At 42.8% G+C, this 24,103-nt stretch overlaps 1 protein-coding gene across 4 annotated transcripts in view; it reads right to left on the reverse strand.

The window, feature by feature from the left end:
- The window catches only part of MYO9A (myosin IXA), a 173,821-nt gene that overhangs the window by 131,107 nt on the left and 18,611 nt on the right, over positions 1 to 24,103 (reverse strand). For all 4 annotated transcript variants that reach the window (XM_041469325.1, XM_041469324.1, XM_041469323.1 and 1 more), the window contains exon 2: positions 10,881 to 11,802. In XM_041469325.1, coding sequence (XP_041325259.1) covers positions 10,881 to 11,723 — 843 coding nt within the window. In that variant the 5' untranslated portion in view covers positions 11,724 to 11,802. The remainder of the gene's footprint in view (positions 1 to 10,880; positions 11,803 to 24,103) is intronic.

Genomic DNA, 24,103 nt, shown 5'->3' on the forward strand with positions numbered 1-24,103 from the left:
CCTACCAGCCCGTATGTAGAATATTTGGAATCCTGAGAAAGCACTAATTCTTCAAAAAAGGATTTTGTGTTATGAAATCTGCTTTGTCTCTTATTCTTTTGTTTCTTCATTTATTTCTTTTCTATTTGTTCTCCAAGCACATTACATGCTTAACTGAAGTCTGGATCTGCTCTGCTTTGGAAAGCACTCAAGCCAACAAATATTTGGGAGACAGCTCCCAACCAACCCACCAAACCAAAACTCTGCTCCCCAAACCTGTTGTTTCTCAAAAAAAAAAACTTTGTTGATTTCCTCAATGATAAGACAAATTAAATATAAATATTTTTTCCTTATGTTGGACATGAGTATTTACCCAGCTGCTTTCATTCTCCTTTGTTATCCTTCACAGAGATCCTTGGCTAAGATTTTTCTCCCAATTAAAAACCATAAGTAAATCTGCCTGTTTTGGGACAATCAGTAAATCTTTGGTCTCTACCACAAAGTCAGTGCACAGGAATCACATTCTTTTGTTCTTATTTCCTCCTTTCAGATGAGAATAGTGTGGATCTGGACAACACTGACCAAAAAAATGTAGATTTTTAAAAGTTACATTATGGGCAGAAATTGCTCAACTTTTCCTTTTTTCTTTTTTTAAAAAATATATACATACATATGTTCTATCACTATAAATAATGCTTTTCATAACAGCCAACAATCCTGATTTGTCTTGTGCTAAATTTTCAATTATTTTGACTCTTAATCAATATTGCAACATCTTTTCCTCTATTCAGGCTTTCCTTATGGCCATTGATAGTGAAGCTGACCCCCAAAACACCCATTCAGACTTATTAGATGAAGATGGTGCCAATTTAGGAGATCCCTGAGCTAGCTGCCTGCAAGTCATGGGACTAGCAGGCAAGTCTCATCCTGCCCTGCCTCATATCCTCCCAGGGCTGGGAGGAGGATGAGGTGAAGCCTTCATCTGTGGCAGCACAGAGATCCTTGTTGGACAGGAGGAAGACCTCGCTCTCCATGGCTCTTCACTCCTACACAGGAGGTGTTTCCCTTCAGCTCAAGGCTTCACGGGAGCAGGGAGCGATGTTGGGACACCAACTACCCAGGGAGAGTTGGTGCAAATGGACATAATTTGTTTTTTATATTGATATGTTGAAAATAAATTATCTACAAAAGATCTCCACTGTTTTAAACTCTTTAGATTCTGCTTGTCCTTTCATCTTCCCTATCGCAGCCTCTTCCCAGAGAAGTCCAAATCCCCAATCGCAGTGACAAAGCCAAAGGCTCAACTGTCTGGCACGACGTTTATTCCTCATCCATCTTAATTAAGGGAATAGAAGGGAGCTGCAATCTGCTGCTGCCGTTAAGGCAGATCCCTTCCGCAAACATGGCAAACAATGATTTTATTTGCCTACCCTGAATTGCTGCCATGAGCTCCTGTGAGGCTTGTGCAACGTGGGACTGGGAGATGATTGTTCCACTGCCCTCCGCCGAGCTTTAACTTAACATCTACGTAATAGTTAATCTTAAACAGCAAACAAATCGGAGCAGCTCCCTGCCTCTGCCTCCCTGAAGTACCTTACCTCTTTTAACTGATTGCTCTTGGATTTGGCAAAGCCATTGGGGCAAATCAGGAGGCACTTGGTTAAACTCCTTTATATCCTTAAGATGTTGAAAGAACAAAAATGCAATCCACCTGCTGTAGAAGAGGTGCACAACAACGCCCATCCCAGCAATTCCTGGGTTGAAGCATTTTCAGTGACACGACCCTAAACGATGACTGTCATCACACTCCTCAGTGAACGCACTGACTTGGAAAGTAACAATTACAGGCATGAACACCAGCTCAACTGGAGGTCTCCTAGTCCTGATATGTCAGTATTCTTGGTGCAGCTGTCACATCTCTGCACAGATGGACCAAAATAACGGGTTTGCTTCTTTTTACCTAGTGTATGAATCAACCCAAGTACAAAGTTGTCTTGGTCCCTCAGTTGTTGGAATTATCAAGTCTATTACCATAGGAATCATATGGGGAAAGAAGATGCACACATTGCATTGCTGCAGAGCTGCAGTTATCACAGAATCATGGGATCACTGAGATTGGAAAAGACCTCTGAGATCATGAAATCCTGTGACCAATCACCACCTCGTCAACCAGACCTGAGTGCTGAGTGCCACATCCAGTCATGCCTTCAGGGATGGGGACACCACCTTCCTGGGCAGCCCACTCCAATGCCTAATCACACCTTCTGTGAAGAAACTTCCTAATGTCCAATCTGAACCTCCCTTGAGGCAGCTTAAGACAATGAATGTCCTCTTGTCCTGTCCCTCGTTTCGTGGGAGCACAGCCCAACCCCCACCAGGCTGCACTCTCCTGTCAGGGAGTTGTGGAGAGTGAAGTAGGTCCAGCAGAGGCTGCAGAGATGAGGAAGAGCCTGGAGCACCTACCTGCCAAGGAGAGGCTGTTCAGCCTGGAGAGGAGCCCCAGCAGAGAGGGTCCCTCAGCCCTGGGTATCCCTGAGAGTCCCTGGGTGCAGGAAGGGGCAGAGCAGGGCCCAGGCTCTGCTCTGGGACCCAGCAATGGCACCAGAGCAACAGGCAGGGACTGAGCCCAAGAAGTTCCACCTGGACAGGAGGAAGAACTTTTTCACTGTGCAGTGACTGAGCACTGGACAGATTGTCCAGAGCGGCTGTGGAGTTTCCCTCAGTGGAGATATTCCAGAGGTGTCTGGACACAATCCTGTGCCCTGTGCTCTGGAACAGCCCTGCCTGAGCAGGGAGGTGGGACCAGGTGACCACTGTGGTCCCTGACATAACTAACGACACTTTCTCTGTCCCCCACACGATAAAATTAGTGGCAATAACAATTTATTGTTACAAATAGCAATTCTTGCCTTACAAATAAGAAGGGGGAACCTCTCTTGAAGACATGGAGGACAGAGTCAGAAAATCGTATCTGCTCCCTTGGGATACAATTTCTGAGCTCAGTAGGACACTTTGTCATTGAGTAGTCAGGAGAGGGATTTGCTCCTTGGGCAGCAAACCCAAATCATCTCCCAGAGGTTTTTAGGGGACAGCACTCTCATTCTGGGCCCGGAAAAGCCACAAGGATGGCAGAAACCATTAAAAAGCCCAAATCTGTGAAATTACCACCAGAGTTGGGTGTAGTCCCTGTCCTACAAAGGGTCCTTGTTCCCAGGCTCTTCTGTTCCCCACCAAGGGCTGCAGCACAGCATCCACCTGGCATCCACCCAGCACCCAGCGTGTGGATTCCAATACAGGCTACCCAGCCACGAGAAAAGTCAAAAGGGACTCAGTAAATGCTCCTGAAAACAAAAAAAAACCAAAAAAATCTGTATTTTGACAAGGAGAAGGGGGAGGGGGAAGAAACAAAATCCCTACTAAGGCATTAACTCCTCACTCCATGACTAGAAAAACATGGTACTGTATTAACTATGCACATTAGGGATAAAAAGTCCTTGTCTTGGTTATTAAGTCTTCTTGGAAGCCTTACCAAACAGCAGCAACATGATCTTTGATTGAAAACATCATTTATCAAAGTGCTACATTATAATTACAGCATTTGTTAAATAGAGAGAAAAAGGAGAAATAAGGTGTCAGAAAATGTGCCCTTCCTTCATGTTTTGTTAAATGTGCACCTTGATATTCAAGTTTTACCAGAAAAGCTGAATACAAACCCAAATAACAGAAACACTGGTGCAATAAGACAGAGAAAGATATTTTAAAAATGGTATTAGAAAGTAAATTGTTCTCTAATACCATATAATACTGAGCATCATCTCAGTTTGCGTGAACATGTGGTCTCTGCCAGGGTCAGATTCAGGGTTATTTTGTATAGATACATAAATATTTATAGAATCTGGATAGCCAGAGATCCTGATATTTAGTGATTCATAAAGTCTGCCTATCTAGAGGTCCATAAAGTCAGGATGTCTTGCAAGGTGAGCACTCCACCCAACAAGGGTAGGGTTTATTTGGCATTTCCCTCCTGGAAACAAAATAGCTCCTAATTCCTAAGGGTGGAGAAAAAGCAGCTTCATATAAACCTGCTTTAATAACAAATCCATCTCCCCACTGTCATCTCAGGGCAGAAACACCAATTTCTGTCATTCAAGTGCAATAATCTGGACTTTGGAGTAATGAAATATTTGCTGAAGATAGCATGTAATGAAAAATAATAACAATATTAGACCCAGGCACTGATACAGCCCATCTGGATATGGCAGGAAGACTCTACAGTGAAAATATTGAATAATTCAGTGTCAGAAATAGGGATGAACAAGATGCTATTTGATACAGAGCCTGGAACTGTAAAACCTCCCCAGCTGAAGAATCCCAGCATTTTGCAAGCGCTGGTGAAAAGCAGTTGGTGCCTGAGCCTTGCTGTGGGAGTCCTTTGTGTCAGGCCTGCACAAATTCTTCCCACATTAGGCATCAGCTGGATAATCTCCGTGTGCTGCTCTCTCTCTAACCTTTCCAGGCACTGGGGAGGCAAGAATGCAGAGGGAAAAAATCCTGGCTGCTGCGTTCACACCTACCCCAAACTCAGATGGCAGAGTGGTGATAATTGCACATATCATAGGTTAAAAATGATTAAAGGTGAATAATGAGCAGAAGAATAAATCTTCCCTCTCCCCTTCATATAAATCTTTTTTTTTGGATATAAAACTTTTAGAGCCACACAATACAAGCCAATTACTTAAAAATCAGTGTACTGGAAACTGAACATTGTGAACTGAATCAGAGAATCTATTTTCTTTTGTTAAGTGTATTTTAATGGAATTTGGTTACCTCCCATTAATACCATTCCAAGTAGGGGGTAAAAATGTAAATATACTTAAATTTTATTTCCCATTAATACTGTTTCAAGCAGGAATAGGGGAAAAAAGGGAATATAATCAAAGTTGACATCCCATTAGCATTGTTCCAGCTAAAAATATTAATATGATCAATTTGCAAATGTCATTTTTCACAGGCAAATAACGGTGCCCTAATTCCTATATGAATCAAATACCCCCTTATCCTGATTCCACAGCACAGGAGTTAAGAGTGTGGGATCTGCCAGTGGAGCTGGGTCCTACCTGGGGTAACTCAGGTCTGGCACACAGAGGAGAAGCAGCAGAGGCTCTGTGCACAGGGAGCTTTGGCCCCTCCGTGTTGTCCAATGCTACCCGAACCTACTGGAAGTCCAGGACACGCCTGATCATTCCAGTTAATTGAATTTTCTAACTCGACTCAATGGCTCTTTGTTTGGCTCTGGAAACATTCAGCAGCATCCACTGCAATTCCAGCAGTGTGGAGTTGTTCTGCTCACACCTCACAGGGCTGCAGCTCCAGCTGCCCAGGCTGAATTCAGCTGGGGGAACCCTGTCCATTACCACAAAGTCCTAGAAAATAACATCTAACATCTTCTAGATGCTGCCTGCATTTCCCTCTAAGGACCCCATAATCAGGATTAAAGAAACAAGAAAAAATAAAGGTTTTCAGCTTCCCAGGCCTTCAGGTGGCAACTCTGACTTCCCCCACAAAAGCAAAACACACACATTGCACAACATTGCTCCAGAGACCAAAAAGCAACTCCAGCTGCTGTTCCTAAGGTTCCTGTGCAAACCATCACCATTGGGAATGCAAATAGCAGGGCCATGTCTACAGAAAGTTCTCTGCAGTTCTTTCCAAAGCAATTCAAGCAATCAAATCCTTTTTTTTTTCTGGCAGAAATGCTGCAGATGCATATCAGTTGTGAAGGGCAGCAGCAGCTCCCCTTGGCCACCGCCTGTGCTCCGAGGCCTCTCCCAGGAACACAGCTCTTGGCTTTTTTTTTTTTTTAACCAACTGAGAGATCCCCACTGGGATGTCTGAAAAGGCAAATAAACAGCTGCTCAGACAACACATCTGCTGTGTGTAGCTGCCATGGCTGTACTCCTGTGACAAATGAGATGCTGAGAAAGGGACGGATGGTAAAATAATCTGGTGCAGACTCCTTTAGACCAAGGTTCATCCAATACCTGTCTGAGGACCTTTGGACATACCTGAGCCAGGGAGGATTTTCCTACTTTTGCAGTTTTATGCATAATTGAAAAATAAATTAGCAAGATGTAATAAATTAACTCGCATTCAGAGCTCCCCAGAAAGCTGAAGCATGGTTTAGGAGGATGGAGGAGGATGCTCACAGGCTGTACCATGTACCAGTACAAGGTGATGATCCCACCCACATCCCACCTCTAAGGGTTACAGTCCATAAAAACAAGCTGGGATTCCAACATAAAGTTCATCTGGATGTTTCTAGCTAATATAATTAAAGAGAAAACAGGGTTTTAAAACACTGTTCCAAGTTCACATCAACAAGTTCCTTAGATCTGGGATAAAATACCCCTGCAGGGATAAAGCACAGTTCTCCAGGCAGAGCGCAAATTGAATCATGGCATGATTTGGATCGGACAGGAACTTCAAAGGTCATCTTTTCCAACCCCCTGCCCTGGGCAGGAACACCTTCCACTAGACCTGGTTGTTCAGCCTCTCCTTGAATGCTTCCAGGGATGGGGCAGCCACATAATTTCCAGTGTGAAGAATTTTTTCCAACCTAAATCTCCCCTGGCACATCTTGAGGCCATTTCCTCTTGCCCTCTCCCTTGTTCCCTGGGAACAGAGCCTCCCCCAGCTGTCCCCTCCTGTCAGGGGGTTGTGCAGAGCCAGAAGGTCCCTCCTGAGCCTCCTTTTCTCCAGGCTGAGCACCCCCAGCTCCCTCAGCTGCTCCTGCTGCTGCAGCCCCTCAATGTCTTGTTGAGGTGTGGCACTCTGGGCTCCTGATGGAGGATCAAGATGAGCAGAAGTCATCTTCACCTCAAGTATTGCATGGAGTCAATCAGAAACAGAATGGAACTGCAGCAGGTGGAACTCTTCCTCAATTAACTACACAAAATTATGGATTTTGGGAAGCTCAATCTTGAAACTAAAGAGCCAGAGTGCAAAATTTTTGTAAGCTCAGCTCTGCTGAATAAGCAAGTTCTGATAGGGCACAATGTGTTTTATAAGAAAATGGGGGGAAACTGAGGAAAAATATAAAGAAAATCACCTGTTTTTAAAAAAGTTGGGATCTTGTTATTGAAAAAAATAGTATGCTATTTAATTAATATAATTTATGGAAGATAATATATAAATATACAATTTTAAAGTATCATTTATCAACAAAAGAAGCATATTGCAACCATTCCAAGGAGGACCACTACAACAAAATTCTCCTATTAAATCCCAGCAGAGGAAAAAGAAAGTCCATAGGATTTACATCAAATACACTTTAAAAGGACACGCCTGGTCTCAGTACACACCTCGAGCTACGTGCAACTAGTGAATGATGTCACCATGTTTAGAGGGCAGTAACAGCTTGTCAGCCATCCCCAAAAGTCCAATTTGGACAACACTCAGGAATCTCATGCAACAACAAAAAAAAAAAAAATCCCGAACAATAGCCCGAAGCTGTTCAAGAAAGGTAAATTAGGAAAACAGAGAAGCTGCAGAAAAAAAAAAAAAAAAATCTTAATTTTGCTCTACTTCCGCTCCTGCTGTGTGAGCATGACAGCAAAGGCATTCCCAGGGACAGGAGGTTCCATGCACTTGTCCTGCCAGAGACACTTTGCAGGCAGAGAAAGAGATCAGTGAGCTGTTGGTTGCTCCATCTCCTAAACCAGAAGTCGCAGCACAAAGAGCTGTGTCACTGCCTCTGAAGGACAAACCTGAGCTGAACACAATCTGATGTCAAATATGCAAAGGGAAAGCACTCAGCTGCTCCTGCTGCTCCAGACCCTCAATGTCTTGTTGAGGTGTGGCACTCTGGGCTCCTGATGGAGGATCAAGATGAGCAGAAGTCATCTTCACCTCAAGTATTGCATGGAGTCAATCAGAAACAGAATGGAACTGCAGCAGGTGGAACTCTTCCTCAATTAACTACACAAAATTATGGATTTTGGGAAGCTCAATCTTGAAACTAAAGAGCCAGAGTGCAAAATTTTTGTAAGCTCAGCTCTGCTGAATAAGCAAGTTCTGATAGGGCACAATGTGTTTTATAAGAAAATGGGGGGAAACTGAGGAAAAATATAAAGAAAATCACCTGTTTTTAAAAAAGTTGGGATCTTGTTATTGAAAAAAATAGTATGCTATTTAATTAATATAATTTATGGAAGATAATATATAAATATACAATTTTAAAGTATCATTTATCAACAAAAGAAGCATATTGCAACCATTCCAAGGAGGACCACTACAACAAAATTCTCCTATTAAATCCCAGCAGAGGAAAAAGAAAGTCCATAGGATTTACATCAAATACACTTTAAAAGGACACGCCTGGTCTCAGTACACACCTCGAGCTACGTGCAACTAGTGAATGATGTCACCATGTTTAGAGGGCAGTAACAGCTTGTCAGCCATCCCCAAAAGTCCAATTTGGACAACACTCAGGAATCTCATGCAACAACAAAAAAAAAAAATCCCGAACAATAGCCCGAAGCTGTTCAAGAAAGGTAAATTAGGAAAACAGAGAAGCTGCAGAAAAAAAAAAAAAAAAATCTTAATTTTGCTCTACTTCCGCTCCTGCTGTGTGAGCATGACAGCAAAGGCATTCCCAGGGACAGGAGGTTCCATGCACTTGTCCTGCCAGAGACACTTTGCAGGCAGAGAAAGAGATCAGTGAGCTGTTGGTTGCTCCATCTCCTAAACCAGAAGTCGCAGCACAAAGAGCTGTGTCACTGCCTCTGAAGGACAAACCTGAGCTGAACACAATCTGATGTCAAATATGCAAAGGGAAAGCAAAGGGAATGCAGAAGGTGTCTGGAGGAGAGAAGAAGAACAAAGGAAAAGAAGCAAAAAAATCCCCAAAAGTTTGGCATCTGAACTTCCAGAGTTTATTCAATTTATTTCAACCACAACTCAAAAGGTCAAATCTGCAAACGCTTTCCAGAGTAATGCAACCCAAAGCTCTGCTATGAAGATCCCTTTCTTGGGAAACTCTAGAAAGAGAAGGACAAGCAGAAATATAGGCACATTATCTTTCAGGCTGCCTGATTTGTGACTATTTGGGACCGGTGCTGGCAGAGCAGAAGAAATTCTGGATTACCCCCACTTTTTCCAAGAGGACTGGAAGCAGACACAGCACAACAGCAGTTGTCCAGCTGCTGGAGTGAAGGAATGCAAACTTCTGTTCCAACAGCAAAAAAAAATATAACAGATATGATTCAGGACTTTTTTCCCTCAAAAACAGCTGCAGATCTTGCGAAAGGAAAACAAAAGGCTGGAGTGCATCCCTGCTCTCCACCTCATCCCAACACACACAACTTGCCAGACACTGGGACTTTGAGCAACCTCCTCTAGAGGAAAGGGAACCAAGGAGAGGAACTACAAAGCTGCTTTTGAAAGGAAAAGAATATTAAGAATTAGGAAGGAATTCTTCCCTGTGATGGTGGAGAGGCCCTGGCACAGGGCCCTGGTCCAAGCCCCATTTCTGGAAGTGTTCCAGGGCAGGTTGGACAGGGCTTGGAGCAACCTGGAATAGAGGAAGGTGTTGCTGTCCATGGCAGGGGGATGGGATGATCCCTTCCGACCCAAACCATTCCATGAATGGTCCCCAGAAGAAGTGAGTGGGCACCACTAGAGCAGGATTCCCAGTAAGCCATGTGATGCCTCTCTCCATCCAAGAGCCAAGCAAATAAACAACCTATTCCTGAGAAAAGTAGAATCTAAGAAAAAAAAAAACCGATTCCCCAAACTTCCTTCTACCTTTCTTTTCATGGAGATCTCTCTTCCCCACCTCCAGAAATCTAACCTAGACAGAGATCTCTCTGACACTGCTAAAGAAAACTATAAAATTACCTTGGTCCAACATGATACATTAAGCAACCTATCAAAAACTAAAGAGCATGGAAGTGTTTCAAATAACAGGATTGCAGGTGGACTAACAGGACTGGAGGTGGAATGCAATAGTCTTCATACCAGTTTTCTGTAATTAATGTGGTCACCAATGTGGGTCACCACAGTAACCACCATTAATTACAGGAGCCTGGTCTGATGTTTTCTCATCAACTCCAGAGAGTGAGAGGATGCATGCACCAAGCCACCTCCATGTATCATGGTTTCCAAGGACAGTGGCATTGCTGAAACTGACACATCACCCATGAGCAGATGGCCTTTAAGCAACAAAACTCTAACTAGCAAAGCTGGCAATTCCAAAGAAAACCATCTCAACCACTATGGGGCAAACTCATGACAAATTAATGAATGAATGCTGGTATCCCACTTCAGAGTTTCATACCTGAAAAGTTGATGTCCAAGTTTATCTAACCTCTGATACGCAGGAAGAGTCCTCATAAAGTAACCAATCAGTGGCCAAGTCAAGCACTCATAGTTAGAAAACACAGTTTTGACCAAGAAAGTTACCTCTGATTTCTTCCCCAGCTCAAAGAAGCTGACTGCACAGAAACTCCATAAATACAATGGAGTTATCAATACATTGTATGCAACAAATTCCCTTTTCAATACACTAGAAAATTGCTACTGATAATTCTCATTTCCATTTTCCCACTGAGAAACCACCAAGATAAACCTGCATTGAGAAACACTTGAGTGAAAACAAAGCATTAACAAATTTGGCAGCAAGCCATCTGCTGTACTTTTGTTTTCATCCTGGTTTTTTTTGGAAGCAGGTAATATTCTATAGGTGGAAACACAAGCTTCTCTCATTGCTACGCTGTTGTCACTTGATTATCAGCATTTAGCCGATAACCACAGAGTTAAGTGTCACAATAAAATCCCAACTACTCAGGTTTGGTTTTTTTCACCATTAAAACATTTCCACACTACTATCGTTTCCATCTTACCTCAAGCACTGGGCCAGCTCCAAGAATAATCTGTTCTACTCCACTGGCAAATCCCTTCTGGCTGAGGGCGGTGAGGTGATGAATCAGAAAGTTGGTGCTCTGTGTCTTTCCCGAGCCGCTCTCTCCTGAAATCACGATGCACTGGTTCTTCTTCCTCTGGAGCATAGCATGGTAAGCCACATCTGCCACAGCGTAAATGTGGGGCTCCAGCTTCCCCAGCTGATGGTTATCGTACATCTTCACATACTTAGGGTTATAAATAGGTAGGAATTTGAAGGGATTAATAACAATGAGGATGCTGCCGACGTAGGTGTAGATTTTTTCCTGCTTGAAGCGGTTTCTGAGATTTTCCAGGAGCGTTTTCTCGTTCAGGTCCGGCAAACCACACAAGTCATCGTAGTCCTTCTGCTGGGGCTGGGGGAGGAAGCCCCGCTCCACCATCCTGCGCCGCTCCTCCGTCACCCGCAGCCAGGACTGGAGGCTCCCGTAGTGGATAGAGCCATCCAGGTTCTTCTCCCGCAGCAGGAAGCGATAATCCTCGCCGCTGATGCGGTTCTCCAGCGCCATGCGCGGCCACAGCATCATGCGCTGCACCGGGCAGTCCGTGGGGTTGAGGATCCATTCCTCCCCTCCAAACTCCTTCACTTCTGCCAACACGTAGCATTTTGTTTTCTCGAGCTGGAGTTTGTTGATGAGCGAATCGATCACCTCGGCGGCTGTGGACGTTTTCCTGGCGGTGATGGGGCAGTAGATTGTCCCCTCTGCGATGCTCCCGGGGTAGATGTGCAGCGTGTACTCGCTATCCTCAAAGCGTCGTCTGCCTCCAACATCATTTACACTCATATTGGATCCTTTCCCATCAGTCCCTGTGCTGCATAGTCAGGACTGTGCTGTATCTTGTCAGGTCATCATGTTTGCAAGGCTGAAAAAAACCAAAATAAACCCAGGTTAGGTGCTATCCTAAAAATACCCAAAAGCTAAAAAGCTAGCAGATAAAGGTATTCAACACCCAAACACTACACAAACAACACAGCCTCCTCCTATTCCCCCTCCCACAGCACCTCAAGCTTTTGCTAATTTTGCCCCCAATCTGAGGTATCAGAAACACCCTCTGATTTTCAGTGAAAATTTTGTGAGCAGCACACCAGACAACCTCCTGAATCAATCTCATGGATGCATGGTACTCAGCATCCACAAATTTCAGCTGCTAAAACAAAATTACCATCACCTTCCCCTGCACAACTACAGAGGCCCTTGCTACAGAGGCATTTTTCCACAGTCCTGTGCCAGTGAAGAGGAGATAAACTCCTTTCCTTCCTGTCCAGGAGATTTTGAACCCATGATGATTTAATCAGCAGCACTTTTTCCCCTACCAAGTCACACTTTTTCAGAGATGTGCGTATCTCACATTGGATATGAGTTAATTGCAACCAACTACTGTGTACATTGCACATTTTATTTCTCTTGTACTGCTTAAAACCAAACAAACCCATATCTCTGGCAATGAAACATCAAATGCGCAGCTGATTTCTCAAACCTCATCACTACAGGAAGATAAAACACCACCAGCAGCCCCAGATAAAAGCAAATTCAGAGTTAAAGGGCCCCAGCTCTTCACCAGTTCTAGCAAACTCCAAACTGCCCTGGAAGATGTTAAGAGTTACTCCAAAAGAAAGATGAAATGGAACTAGGGAGAAAAGCAGGACCCTCAGAACCACGATCTGGGCAATCAGGTGGCAGTGACACTTCATACAGATTAAAGTTTACATGACACACATGTTAATGTTATTTGCAATGTTGAGTTTTTTGTTGAGCACTGCCCCACTGGAGCAAGACCTCACAACTATGACAGCTCCCTCCTGGCATCAACAAAATGCTCAAGAAGGGTGAAAAAAACATGAAGTCAAAACCTACAACAGGTTTAGGGAACTTCAGATATTTGATGCTGACAAGACTATTCAGGGAAAGCATTTCACTGGTCACCCTGTTCCTGCAGTCTCCCCCAGGTTTCCAGATCCAGGACCTTTAGTCCAAGTACAGCCACCCTCATCTCCTACATCCACTCCAAGGCTGGGATTTGGAGAATTGTTTCATTACTGAGGCCCCCAAATGAACAGCACTATTTTATGCTGTATTGTTTCTCGCTCCAATATTTCATTAAGTATATTATCCCCAGCCACGCGCACTTCAAAGCCCAGAAATGAATATGTCCCAGTGAAATACATCTGGCAGAGATTCACGGCGCAGTGCTTGGTAGCAGGACATACATTATGCACCGGGAAGTGTTCCAGCTGCTCTCCTATGGCTTTACTACAGGCACAGATGCAACAGGGATGATGTCAGGGAAGTGCTGGGTTGGGTTTGCTTTGTGTAGCTCTGCAACTCCAGCATCAGCTTTTCATCAAGAAGGGGTGAACAAACCCCCCCACTATAGTTAAGCTCAGTAATTCCTCACCCAGATTTTACTTCAAAGCTGAGGCCAAGAGGACTGGCTATTTTTATTGATGTTATCAGAGCGTATCCAAGACTGCTGACTCACGTGAGAAGTGCAAACAGGACTTTAAGTTGCTTACCTTGAGCAAACTGACCTTGCCTCCTCCCTCCTCCACACTCAATAAATACACTATAAAGCACCACGCTACTGCACCCCACCCACCCAAACATCTCGAGATATGTTTATTCTGCATGGAATTGGTAACAACAAACACCTGTGTCTTCTACATCCAAACAACTTGAATCCAGCAGGGCTGCAAGCCAAGCATGAACCCCATGGAGATGCTAAAAGCCTCAGCAGCTCTGGGGACATAGAAGAGCCAAGTCCCCCCCACAAAACCACTCAAAGACCAGAAGCTTCCGAGATCAGAAAGTAAAGGGGTGTTAATTCGAGCCTTGTAAATCCCAGGGGTGCCACAGGGTTTACTGGTAACAACCTCAGACATGGCTTGGAGTGTTGAGGGAGGTCAAAGCAATGTTAATGAAGTTAATTGGTTGTGGTCTCCTATGCCCTGCTGTACATGAGCCTGACCCTGGCTCAGAGTCCAACACAACTTGTGCATGCAGTCAGCTTTTTCAAAGCATTTTGGAGAAAATAATGCAATGAAATATCCATCCTAAGGTAATTAGCATATGTAGGGAGAAAGGCTCTCCTAACGACAACCACTCCTGCAGGCTGTTGTATTAGCTATTTTATTACTTGAAAAATTAATATTTTTGCATTTAGACATGAAAAATTAAATGGGATCGTGAAAAGAATGACACAAAGTTTGTATTGTGTCACCCATCAATACTTGCTCTATGCACTATTTTAATTAAAGGCATTTTGAGTTACTACATGCTTACATTTATAGGTGAATATATAAAAATGATGCTACACTTCAGTCATTTATACATTTTCGTCTGCTGCAAACTCCTGGGAACACTTTGGCCAAAAATTCATGGACTCTGCACACCTATGAAAGGAAACATTTATGCCATTTTAAGTCAACACAGAATCATGGAATGGTGTGAGCTGGAAAAGCTCATCATCTCATTCCACCTCTGACATGGGCTGGGAAACCTTCCACTAGACCAGGGTGCTCCAAGCCCCATCCAACCTGGTCTGGAACACTTCCAAGGATCCAGCCACACCTGCTCTGGGCAGGGCCTCACCACCCTCACAGGGAAGAATTCCTTCCCAATATCCCATCAAACCCTACCCTCCAGCAGTGGGAAGCCATTCCCCCTTGTCCTGTCCCTCCTTTTATTATCCTCAATCCCTCTCCACCTCTCCTGGAGCCCCTTCAGGTCCTGGCAGAGGCTCTGAGGTTTTCCTGGAACCTTCTCTTCTCCAGGTGAACATCCCCAGTCTTCCCAGCCTGGCTCCAGAGCAGAGGGGCTCCAGCCCCCCGACCATATACTTTCATCCTAATATTTTCTATTTTCCTTTTCCATTTTCTATGTTTGAATGAAGATTCTTCTCAAATTAATCCTGAATCCTGACTTTGTTCAATTTTACTACACTTATATAATTTTATTTCCAACATAAAAAAAGCACAATCTCCAAACATGGTTACAAATTAATTGTATTACCTGGGTTCTCCTACATACAAAATCAATTACTATTACCAAGGAGAAGGCTCAGAGGGTCCTGATAAAATTGACAATAATCATCTGATTATTAGCAGGTTGACAGAAAAAGACTAAAACTTTGATTACCAATTAGACTTTGTACAGACACTAAACAGGTAAATATTGGTTGATTTTGACATTCTATGTGATCTTTTGCTATATGATCACAGTTTAATACCCATTCAGAAAGAGCAGCCTCAATACGTTCATTTTCAGGGACAGCATTAGCAGCACGTGGCAAAAATCCAAAACAAACTGTCCACTGGAAGCATCCAAACCCAGCATAAATAATCTGTGACAGCTAAAGCTTGAAATCATGTGCAGAGTTTGCCAAATACCGAATGATTTGGAAAAAACAGGGATCAGTGTCAGCATTGAGGCTGCTAAAGGGGCAATTCTGGAAGCAAAGTTCACTGAGTTTATTATAACATCTCCTAACCTGGCAAGGGACTTCAGAAACAGGGAAACTTTCTCCCCATTCCCAATCCTCAGGGTTTGGTTCTCAGGACAGCCTGGATTTATCCATCCACCAGCACCTCCCAACACACACTGTGCAGGGCAGTAATTCCTGGTATCGATAAACTTATAAAATCTGATAAAGAAGCTGCCAATCTAAACACACTTCACTGCTTAATCTGAATTTGTGGGCACAAGAGCTCTCTTGATGTTTCTCCTGTAGCAGCCGACAGCCTCGTGGTACCCAAAATAACACCTCAGTGACATCAAAACTGACACCAGACCCACACATCTGTGCCAGCTACACACAGGAGGAATACCCAGGTGGAAGCTCAACATCTTGGTTATCATTGCACCTTTTCACATGTCAGTTCCCTTCAGAATCTACATAACACTTAACCCTCTTTTTTTATCATCTTCCTTTTCCAAGCTCACCACGTTTTTCTCTTCTCACTGTTTGCTGATGGGAGAGAAATGTAATTATTGTCACTTAATCACCTATGTGGGTCCCTCTCAAAGAACCTCGTGTGCAGTAGTGGTGGTACCCAAAACACAGATTTATGCAAATTATTTTCATCCAAAAGAATGAAAGTTCTATCACAGGAAAAGTGAGATTTGGAAGCATTACAGAGATCTTGGAATGGTTTGTTTTGGAAGAGACCTTTAAAGGTCATCTAGTCCAACCCTCCTGCAATGAGCAGAAATGTCTTCAACTTGATTTGTAATCACAATACAAATTTACTTCTTAAATGATGATAAGCTTGGATGGGGAAAAATATACCCATTAGCACTCCAGGATTGTCCACATATAGAAGGAAGGTCTTTTGGCTGAATTTCAGAGCAGTTTATTTGGACTGAGGTACCTAAGCAAGATGCCAAAGCAGTGAGACAACTTAAATTAGAACAGAAAATGAAAGCAGAAGTGGAGACACATTTTCAGAAGCAACACAGGACCCTGCTGGACCTGGCACTGAGCCAAAACAAAACCCTGCAGGCACCAACAGTGAAGACACAGAGGCAATGGCAGCAACATCCCAATGAAACATCTGTTTCAGAGGCTTCTTTCCTCTCCCCTTAAAATTTTCCATTTGGTCACAATTCCTTTGAAAGAAAGAAATTCTTCTCCTTTGCTAAACCTGCTTTGTATTGCTCAGAGTTCAAGGCAAATGTGAGTGAACATAAAAATTTGGTGTTCTTCCACTTTCTGCAAACATAAGTGATTTTGAGTTAAACCTCCTCAATGTCCTCAGTCCAAGTGAGATTTGTAAACTGGGGTTTGGCTGTTATTACCAAGAGCCATAATGAAAGGACAACCCTTGGACAGTGTCAACCATCCTGCCTCAAGCAGAAGGGAATTTTTCTGGAAGTAAAGATCCTGTACAGCCAGAGATGCTTACTCAGCCCCCAAGGGGATTCCCACAACACAAAAGAAGCAGTGGCACAGCTCACCCTACGTAAATCGTTCCTAATGGTGCCCACACTGGAACTAAAATAGGTTGCAAGTATTTTCTAAGTTTTTCCTGAGAGTAACAGCTTCTTCCATGACCTGAAAAATTTGAGACAAATTTGATCACACTGTTTTTCCCTGTGTCTTTTAGTTTTATTCAGCACTTTAAGTAACTCTGTCACCTCCTTGTCTAAAAAAAAAAAAAAAGAAAAAAGAACTAAAAAAATTACAAGAAAAGCTGTTGTGAAATCAGTTACTCCTAGTATGTTACAAACATTTCTGGTGAAGGAGGAACTGAATTAGGATGTGAATAAGAGCACAATCACTTATTCTTTCCCTGGAGGTCAAAGCACTTTCTGTACAGGGAATGAGTCAGCATCCAAGGAACTGACCTGGGCTATGCAGTGAATGAACCTCCTGCCTGCATGACTCCTGCCTCACTGGCTGCAGATGCTACCAAAGGCACAGATCCATCATCTGTGGTGCCAAAGAAATGAAAATTAAATAAAGAAACTACGAAGAGGCTTGGTGAGGTCTTGACTGGAACAGCTGCATGGGAGAAGTGACTCCCATCTTCACTTCCACCACAGCATCTCTGCTTGATGCTGGGAAACCCAAATAAGTGGTGCAAAGAAAAACCTGGCCTGGATTGTTCCTCTTTCTTGAGCTTCAGATTTGAGTCACTGAATCTTGACTTCTGGAAGCACTTCTGTTCTCCCAAAACACGACCCTACAAAGAGAACAGGATCCTCTAGCTGCTCCATTGGCTTTTTTTTTTTTTTTTGGCCAGAAACCAACAAAATAGTAATATAAAAAATAAAATTTAAAGAAATAAAAGGAATTGCTGGATCCTCCCTCAGACTGCAATAGTAAAACCTGTTTAACTTACTTTGCTGCTCCTATATTCCCTATATGGCTAAGGAGAACTGTCAGTGAATGGCAAGGATTAACAAAAAGGCAGAGACTAAGGAAGAGCCTGGTGTATTGTGAGTGTTTTGAGCCCTGCAGGGAAACAAATCCTTGCTACATTTTGTTTTGCTGCTTCTAATAACTAATGAAGTAGTCAGTGGTGGGACAACCCTGTTCCAAACAGCAAGAAAAATCCGTCCTTTATAAACTGATAGAATTACATTTACAGCCCCTTCAGGTTTTCCTGGATTAACTCCAGGCTCCAGCATCATCTTCAGACAGAGCATCCCCCACCAACACAGCAATTCTGTTCACACAAACAGCCAAAATATCACATTTTCAACTTGACTGGTTGGATTTGCTCTTCACAGGTGGACACGGAGCAGTTCAGCCTCTCTGGAAACAAAGTGGTAGAGTTGATATCCCAAAAACACAGATCCCTGTCAAATCCCACACTGCTGCAGGCACAGAGCAGAGCCAGAGAGCACAGACAGCTGCAGAAACTGTAAATGGACTCAGAATCTACCTTTTAGCTCTACAATCATGTGCCCAGCTATTTATATTTTAGTTTGCAGCTAAAATTTCACATATAGAGCCTGAAAACCAGCAGCCCTTACAATAAAAACATTTTTGAAGCTGATAAAAATGACGGATATGAAGTGTAAGCAACATTGCCAAGGACTAAACGAATTCACGCTGAGGAGCATCTCCCAGCCCCAAAATAGCTGCAGAAAATACCTTTTGAGAGCTCAGGAATTACACCAGTGTTAAGCACAAGGTGCTTCTAGCCTAGAGGAGCTCAAGAGCTTCAGAGAACAAAACCTGGGTAAATCAAGGGATCCTTCTCCTCTTAATGCACTGGTGAAGGTGGTGGGAGCAGGCTGAGGACTGGCGTGCTGAAAAGGAAGCTTGCTGAAGGATGTGGAGCCACTCCAGGACCACTTCCAGCTCCAACAAGCACCACACTTGAGATAACAGTTGAGAAAATGCAGAAGGATTTACAGAAACACCAAGAATTGCACAAATACATTGTGCTGGCACCTAAATGCATCAAATCGCTGCATTAGGAAGTTTCCAAAGATAATGGAAATAAAGGGCAGCTCATTAAAAAAAAATGATATGTTATCACAAAGAAGTTATTTCTCACCTTTATGATAAAATGGCAGAGTATTTTGAATATTGCCATATAAATATATATTGATCTATATCAACTGCATGTATCAATAAACTGATAAATATCAGTATATAGATCCATGCCAAAGGATTTTGTTGGGTTAAAGAATCATGTCCTCCCATAGATCCTCGGCATGGATCCTTCCTCAACATTCCCTATCCTTGGGAAACTCAACCCACTTCCAGCAGGAGCCAAGACAAACACGGACACCTCTCAGCCTTGCTTATTGTGGAGTCCACAGCCACAGGAAAATAAACATTAAATCACTGTGGAAGTGACGATAGCTACACTGTATTTCCCTAAAAATATAAAATTAGGGACAATTTACATAATTGAATGTCACTGTGTTATTTTTGAGTACTTGATCAAATAATTATAATTTCAGATGTTTTTCCTGTAGTCTTAGGAGCTTTGAAGTTATTATGAAGAAGATAATTCAGCTTAGGAGCAAAGTAAAATTTAAGTGCAATAGCACCAGGAGAAGATGTAATAATGTGGTTACTGATGTTCTCCCTTTCCTCATTTTATGGAGGATTATGGACCATGACTGATAGTGAGGAAGGGATGGTTTTAAAGCCTTCTCACAGAAAACTCTTTTTGGCAAACAGTCCATTTCAAATTAAGTTTTCCAGCGTTCCCTACACAATTTTATTGCATTTCACAAGAATTATTACCTGCAACCCACCAACACAAATCCAGAAGAGCTTTCTCTTCTGCCAAGAAGATTCCAACTTTCCTCCTGACAGGACATTTACTGTTCAAGATCAAAATGAACCATACAAATTAACTCTGGCTGGGCAGCAGACAAATCCTATGTCTTCCCATTTTAGGTAGGACATACCTGTTAATGAATGAGAGTTTAAAAGGCCAATTCTCCAGTATTCCAGCTTAGTCTCCTACTTCTTCAGTGACACTACAGTCCAGCTTGTCTCTCAAGCATCTGAACAGGAATAAAGTTATTTTTGGGAGTCCATAATCTCACAGTGCCATGTGCCCCTGCAGCTGCTGGTTTCTTCTGCTACAAGTCTGAATTTTCCCAACAAAATAACCAAAGCTTCCACTCCAGCCCATCCTCATTCTTTTAAATCCTCCTTAAACAAAGGCAATCCTCCTAACTTCACCCTTCAGCTGCCTCTCGTCCTTGCACCTCCTTCCCGTTTTCCATGGGCGATGAAATCATTTCCCCACAGAGAATCATCTTCTCTGCATTCAATGAAGGTCAGCCCTCAGCAGCAGGAGCTGCAGTGTCGTCAGGAAATCAAGAGACTGCTCCTGCCTGGATTTAGTTTCATATTAAATAAGAGGTGATGCCATTTCTTATCTGTCTCCTCTCCATGTTCAGTGTCTCAAGCAGCTTAGCGATATTTAATAATCTAAAGATTCTATCAGAATAATATAAATAACTTATAAATAATTGATACATTTTAGGGATTTGATCTCTGTAGCCAGACCATACAGGTACCTTCCACTCCTTTAAACCAAGCAGCTCCAAATCCTCCAAAATTAGTTTCTTTCCAATGTAAAACTACTGAAAATCCTGTAGCACCAACATGAAAGCATCCTGGTCCATGCAGGAGCAAGATTTTATTATCCAGAGACTGATTTAAGGCTATAGATTCTCTGCACAGCACATGCAGCACAAGGAATAGATCTTAGAGCACTAAGAATTGTGCTGTCAAAGATCAAAGGGAAAATAATATTAAAACTGTTCTGCCAGATCTGGCTTAGTTACCTTACAAAGGGAAAAAAAAAACCAAACCAAAAAAACCCCAAAACCAAAACAAACACCAAACAGGATGAGTCATACTTTAAACAAGACTTTCAGCAACTAGTTCACAGAAAAAAAAATAGTCATTTTCCTCTAAAGGCCATGTTTATAAAAATATTCAGCCCACAGATGATGATAATTTACAAGCAAGAGCAGGAATAGGATGCTGGATTTAAATGAACCACAAACCAATATATTCTATCTGAAAATTAAACTGTCAGGCAAATGCCACAACACAAGAGTGGCTTTTAAACTTGAAAAAGAGTGTTCTGAAAGAATCAGGACTTGAAACCAAAAACAAAAGCTGCCTCACAATGCAAGAAGTACCAAAAATGTCTTGAATTAGAGCTGACAGCTCTGCTAAAAATAGTTCTTGGCAGCTACCTGAAACACAGGCTTTGTAGTTCTTTGAAAACATTGATATCAGACAGAGAAGCAAAAAAAAAAAAAAAAAAAAAAAAAAAAAAAAAAAAAAAAAAAAAAAAAAAAAAGAAAAGCAGGATTTAATTAAGTATTTAATGAGTACTTCCCTTGTCCCAAGTCCCTCTCCTGGAGCCCCTTCAGGCCCTGGCAGGGGCTCTGAGCTCTCCCTGGAGCCCTCTCTTGTCCAGGTGAGCACCCCCAGCTCTCCCAGCCTGGCTCCAGAGCAGAGGGGCTCCATGGCCTCCTCTGGACCGGCTCCAGCAGTTCCACATCCTCCTCCTGCTGTTGGAGGCAGCTCTGCAGGTGGGGCCTCAGCTGAGCAGAACTTGAAGCCCTGGACAAGCAAAATCCAGCTCCTCCTTAAGGTCCTCACATTATTGCTTTTCCTGATGGATCAGACACACTGACTGGAGGCTGCAGAAATTCAGAGATGTTTGATGACCAGCATCAGGGAAGCAATACATCCATTAGGAATGTCATAATTCACCTTAAAATTAAATAAGCAGTAAATTATCAAGGATCTACATCAGATGCTCTGAGCCAGCATTTTGCTGTAATAAACATGTGGTTTATGGTGCCTCTGGGTTATTTAATGCTGTTTCTGGGGGTTTCCACACATTGTGCTATAGGATTAGGAGGAAAGCATCCCTGATTTCCAAACCTCGTAAACAGGTACACCCCTATGACCACCCAACAAAAAGGAGGACAGACAGAACCTACAAACAAGGATTAAGATGACACTGGGGAGCAAAGACATACACTGACTTGGCATTTCATTTGAATCTTCCCTACTTGGAGCAAAAGATGGAACAACATCCCAGCTGAGATCAGGATGCACTTGGGTAGAAGCTTCCAACTCTCCCAGTGACAGGATACAGCTCCACACAAACTTGGGGAACAGACAAATGTGGCTGTAAAGAAAATAAAATTCAAAAGCACATTCTGTAAAATAAAATTACTCTATAAATCACTGTATATATCAAATAAGGTAGCAATTAAGTCAATTGAGATAACAGTGTGTATCTCATTATATTCTCTGGGGGAAAAAAACCCATCTCATCTGGAAGCTGAAGGTCTGGCTTCTTGAGAGACCAAGCAGCAAAAATTGAAATATTCACCGGACTGGCACTGGAATGATTTCAATGCTTCACTGAGCACAAGTTAAACCTGAGCATATTCAAATTAGCACAATGAATTTGCTTTTTATCAGTACTTTCATGTGTCCTCCCTTGTCTTTAGGACTATTTTCCCATCCAGAGTATGATGTGGGGGGTGAGCCTTCCAATTTTTTTCCTTTGGCAAGAATGATTTTTCTTTAGGATAGAGCACTGCTACGAAAAAGAAATTCTGATCTGGTCCATCCTCAAATAGCGAAGATTAAAACAATGGGAAAACAAACAGCCCCAGAGCACAGAGAGAGGTCAGGCATCCTCAGATGGCTGAAGAAATTGGATGACAGATTGCAGCAGCCCAGTATTAAACATCTCCAAGATAATTCCCCATCCCAAGCAGAACCATCACAGGGAGAAAGAGAAGCTCCTCTAAGCCAGGTCTGCAGACTGCTTCTCCGACATCTGTTCCTGCATTTTCCACCGGCCGCTCCCAAAGCGGCTCCGGTGACGGATTTTCCCTAATTGCAGGCGGCGGATAATCACCCTTTATCCTGAAACAGGGTGCCCTTTGCAATGTGAAAACATCTCCTTTCCAACTCCTATGCTTATTTCCTACAAAACCTGTTCTAAATTGAAAGCCTCCCATGGGATATCTTGGCTTTGAACATGTCTGAGGTGATTCCATAATTATCGAAGGAGTAAAAGCTTTGGTTGCTGGGTTATTCCCAGAGAAAGTAATCGGGCCCTCTCACCTTTTACTTTCCACCACTTGCCAGCCTGTCCATCCCAATTTTTCTCTCCTGTGTTCAAGGGAAAGCAGAGGCACCTCCTTCCCACAAAACAGAGAGCTCCCTATCTTAGTGCAGAAAGCCATTGATTACACCTGACACAGGAGGTGAGATACAAACATCCCTCCAAAAACTGCAGCACGCTTGGGTTTTAAGCCTCTTCCTTAATAAAAAACATTAAGTACAATTTCAATTCTTTCTGTGCCATCAGTACAGAAAAAGACAATTCTGCAGTGAGCAAAGTCACAGTGAAGAATTGGTTATAAACATAATAGTTCCATTTCTTGAAGCTCTTTAAGAATTATTATGATCAGCCAAATAGCTTCCACAAGCTTGAAACTATTCCTAAACCTGGCATTCCCACCCCTAGGAGGGCACAGGACACAGCCAAGGTCAGCCGTGCGTTATCTGGAGAAACTGAAACGCGATGCTGATCCTGTGGAACAGGCTCAGGTGACACAAGAGGCTTCATTTCCACCTTTTATTTATATGAAGGACAACTGAGATGGGAATGACAGGCCCTCCAGATATCCAGATCTCAGTGGTTTTACACAAGCACGTCTTCATGCAGCAAATATATGGATTTCTCCAATACGTTTAGGAGAATCCAACACTGATCACAAAAGAGAACCCACACTTTCTGCCACACTAAAATACAATGTTCTATCACAAACCTCCCCCTGAAGTTCACAAGCACCTTCCAAAATCCTGCCTAAAAATACTACACCATTTACTTTTCTCAAGCTATTAAATCTTTAATTCATATTCACCGCACTGCAAATATTCCAGGTGAAATATTTCCAGTCCTGTACACATGTCTTATCTTTTTCATACTCAAAAGGATTTATTTCAAAACATTCATCTCCCGAACTACCAACACACCTCAAAGTTCCCCAGGAATCATTTTATGCAAAGCAGAAGTTTGGGGAGAGGGCCAGCAAATCCTTTTAACCAAACGCTTTCAGATTACGACAAATTATTCCACTGGCACAAAGCCAGCACAACTCTCCACAGCAGAAAAAGAGGTCGGGCAAATCCA

The sequence above is a fragment of the Pyrgilauda ruficollis genome, unplaced genomic scaffold (assembly GCF_017590135.1).
Source record: "Pyrgilauda ruficollis isolate IOZ18807 unplaced genomic scaffold, ASM1759013v1 scaffold23, whole genome shotgun sequence".
NCBI classification, from domain to species: domain Eukaryota; kingdom Metazoa; phylum Chordata; class Aves; order Passeriformes; family Passeridae; genus Pyrgilauda; species Pyrgilauda ruficollis.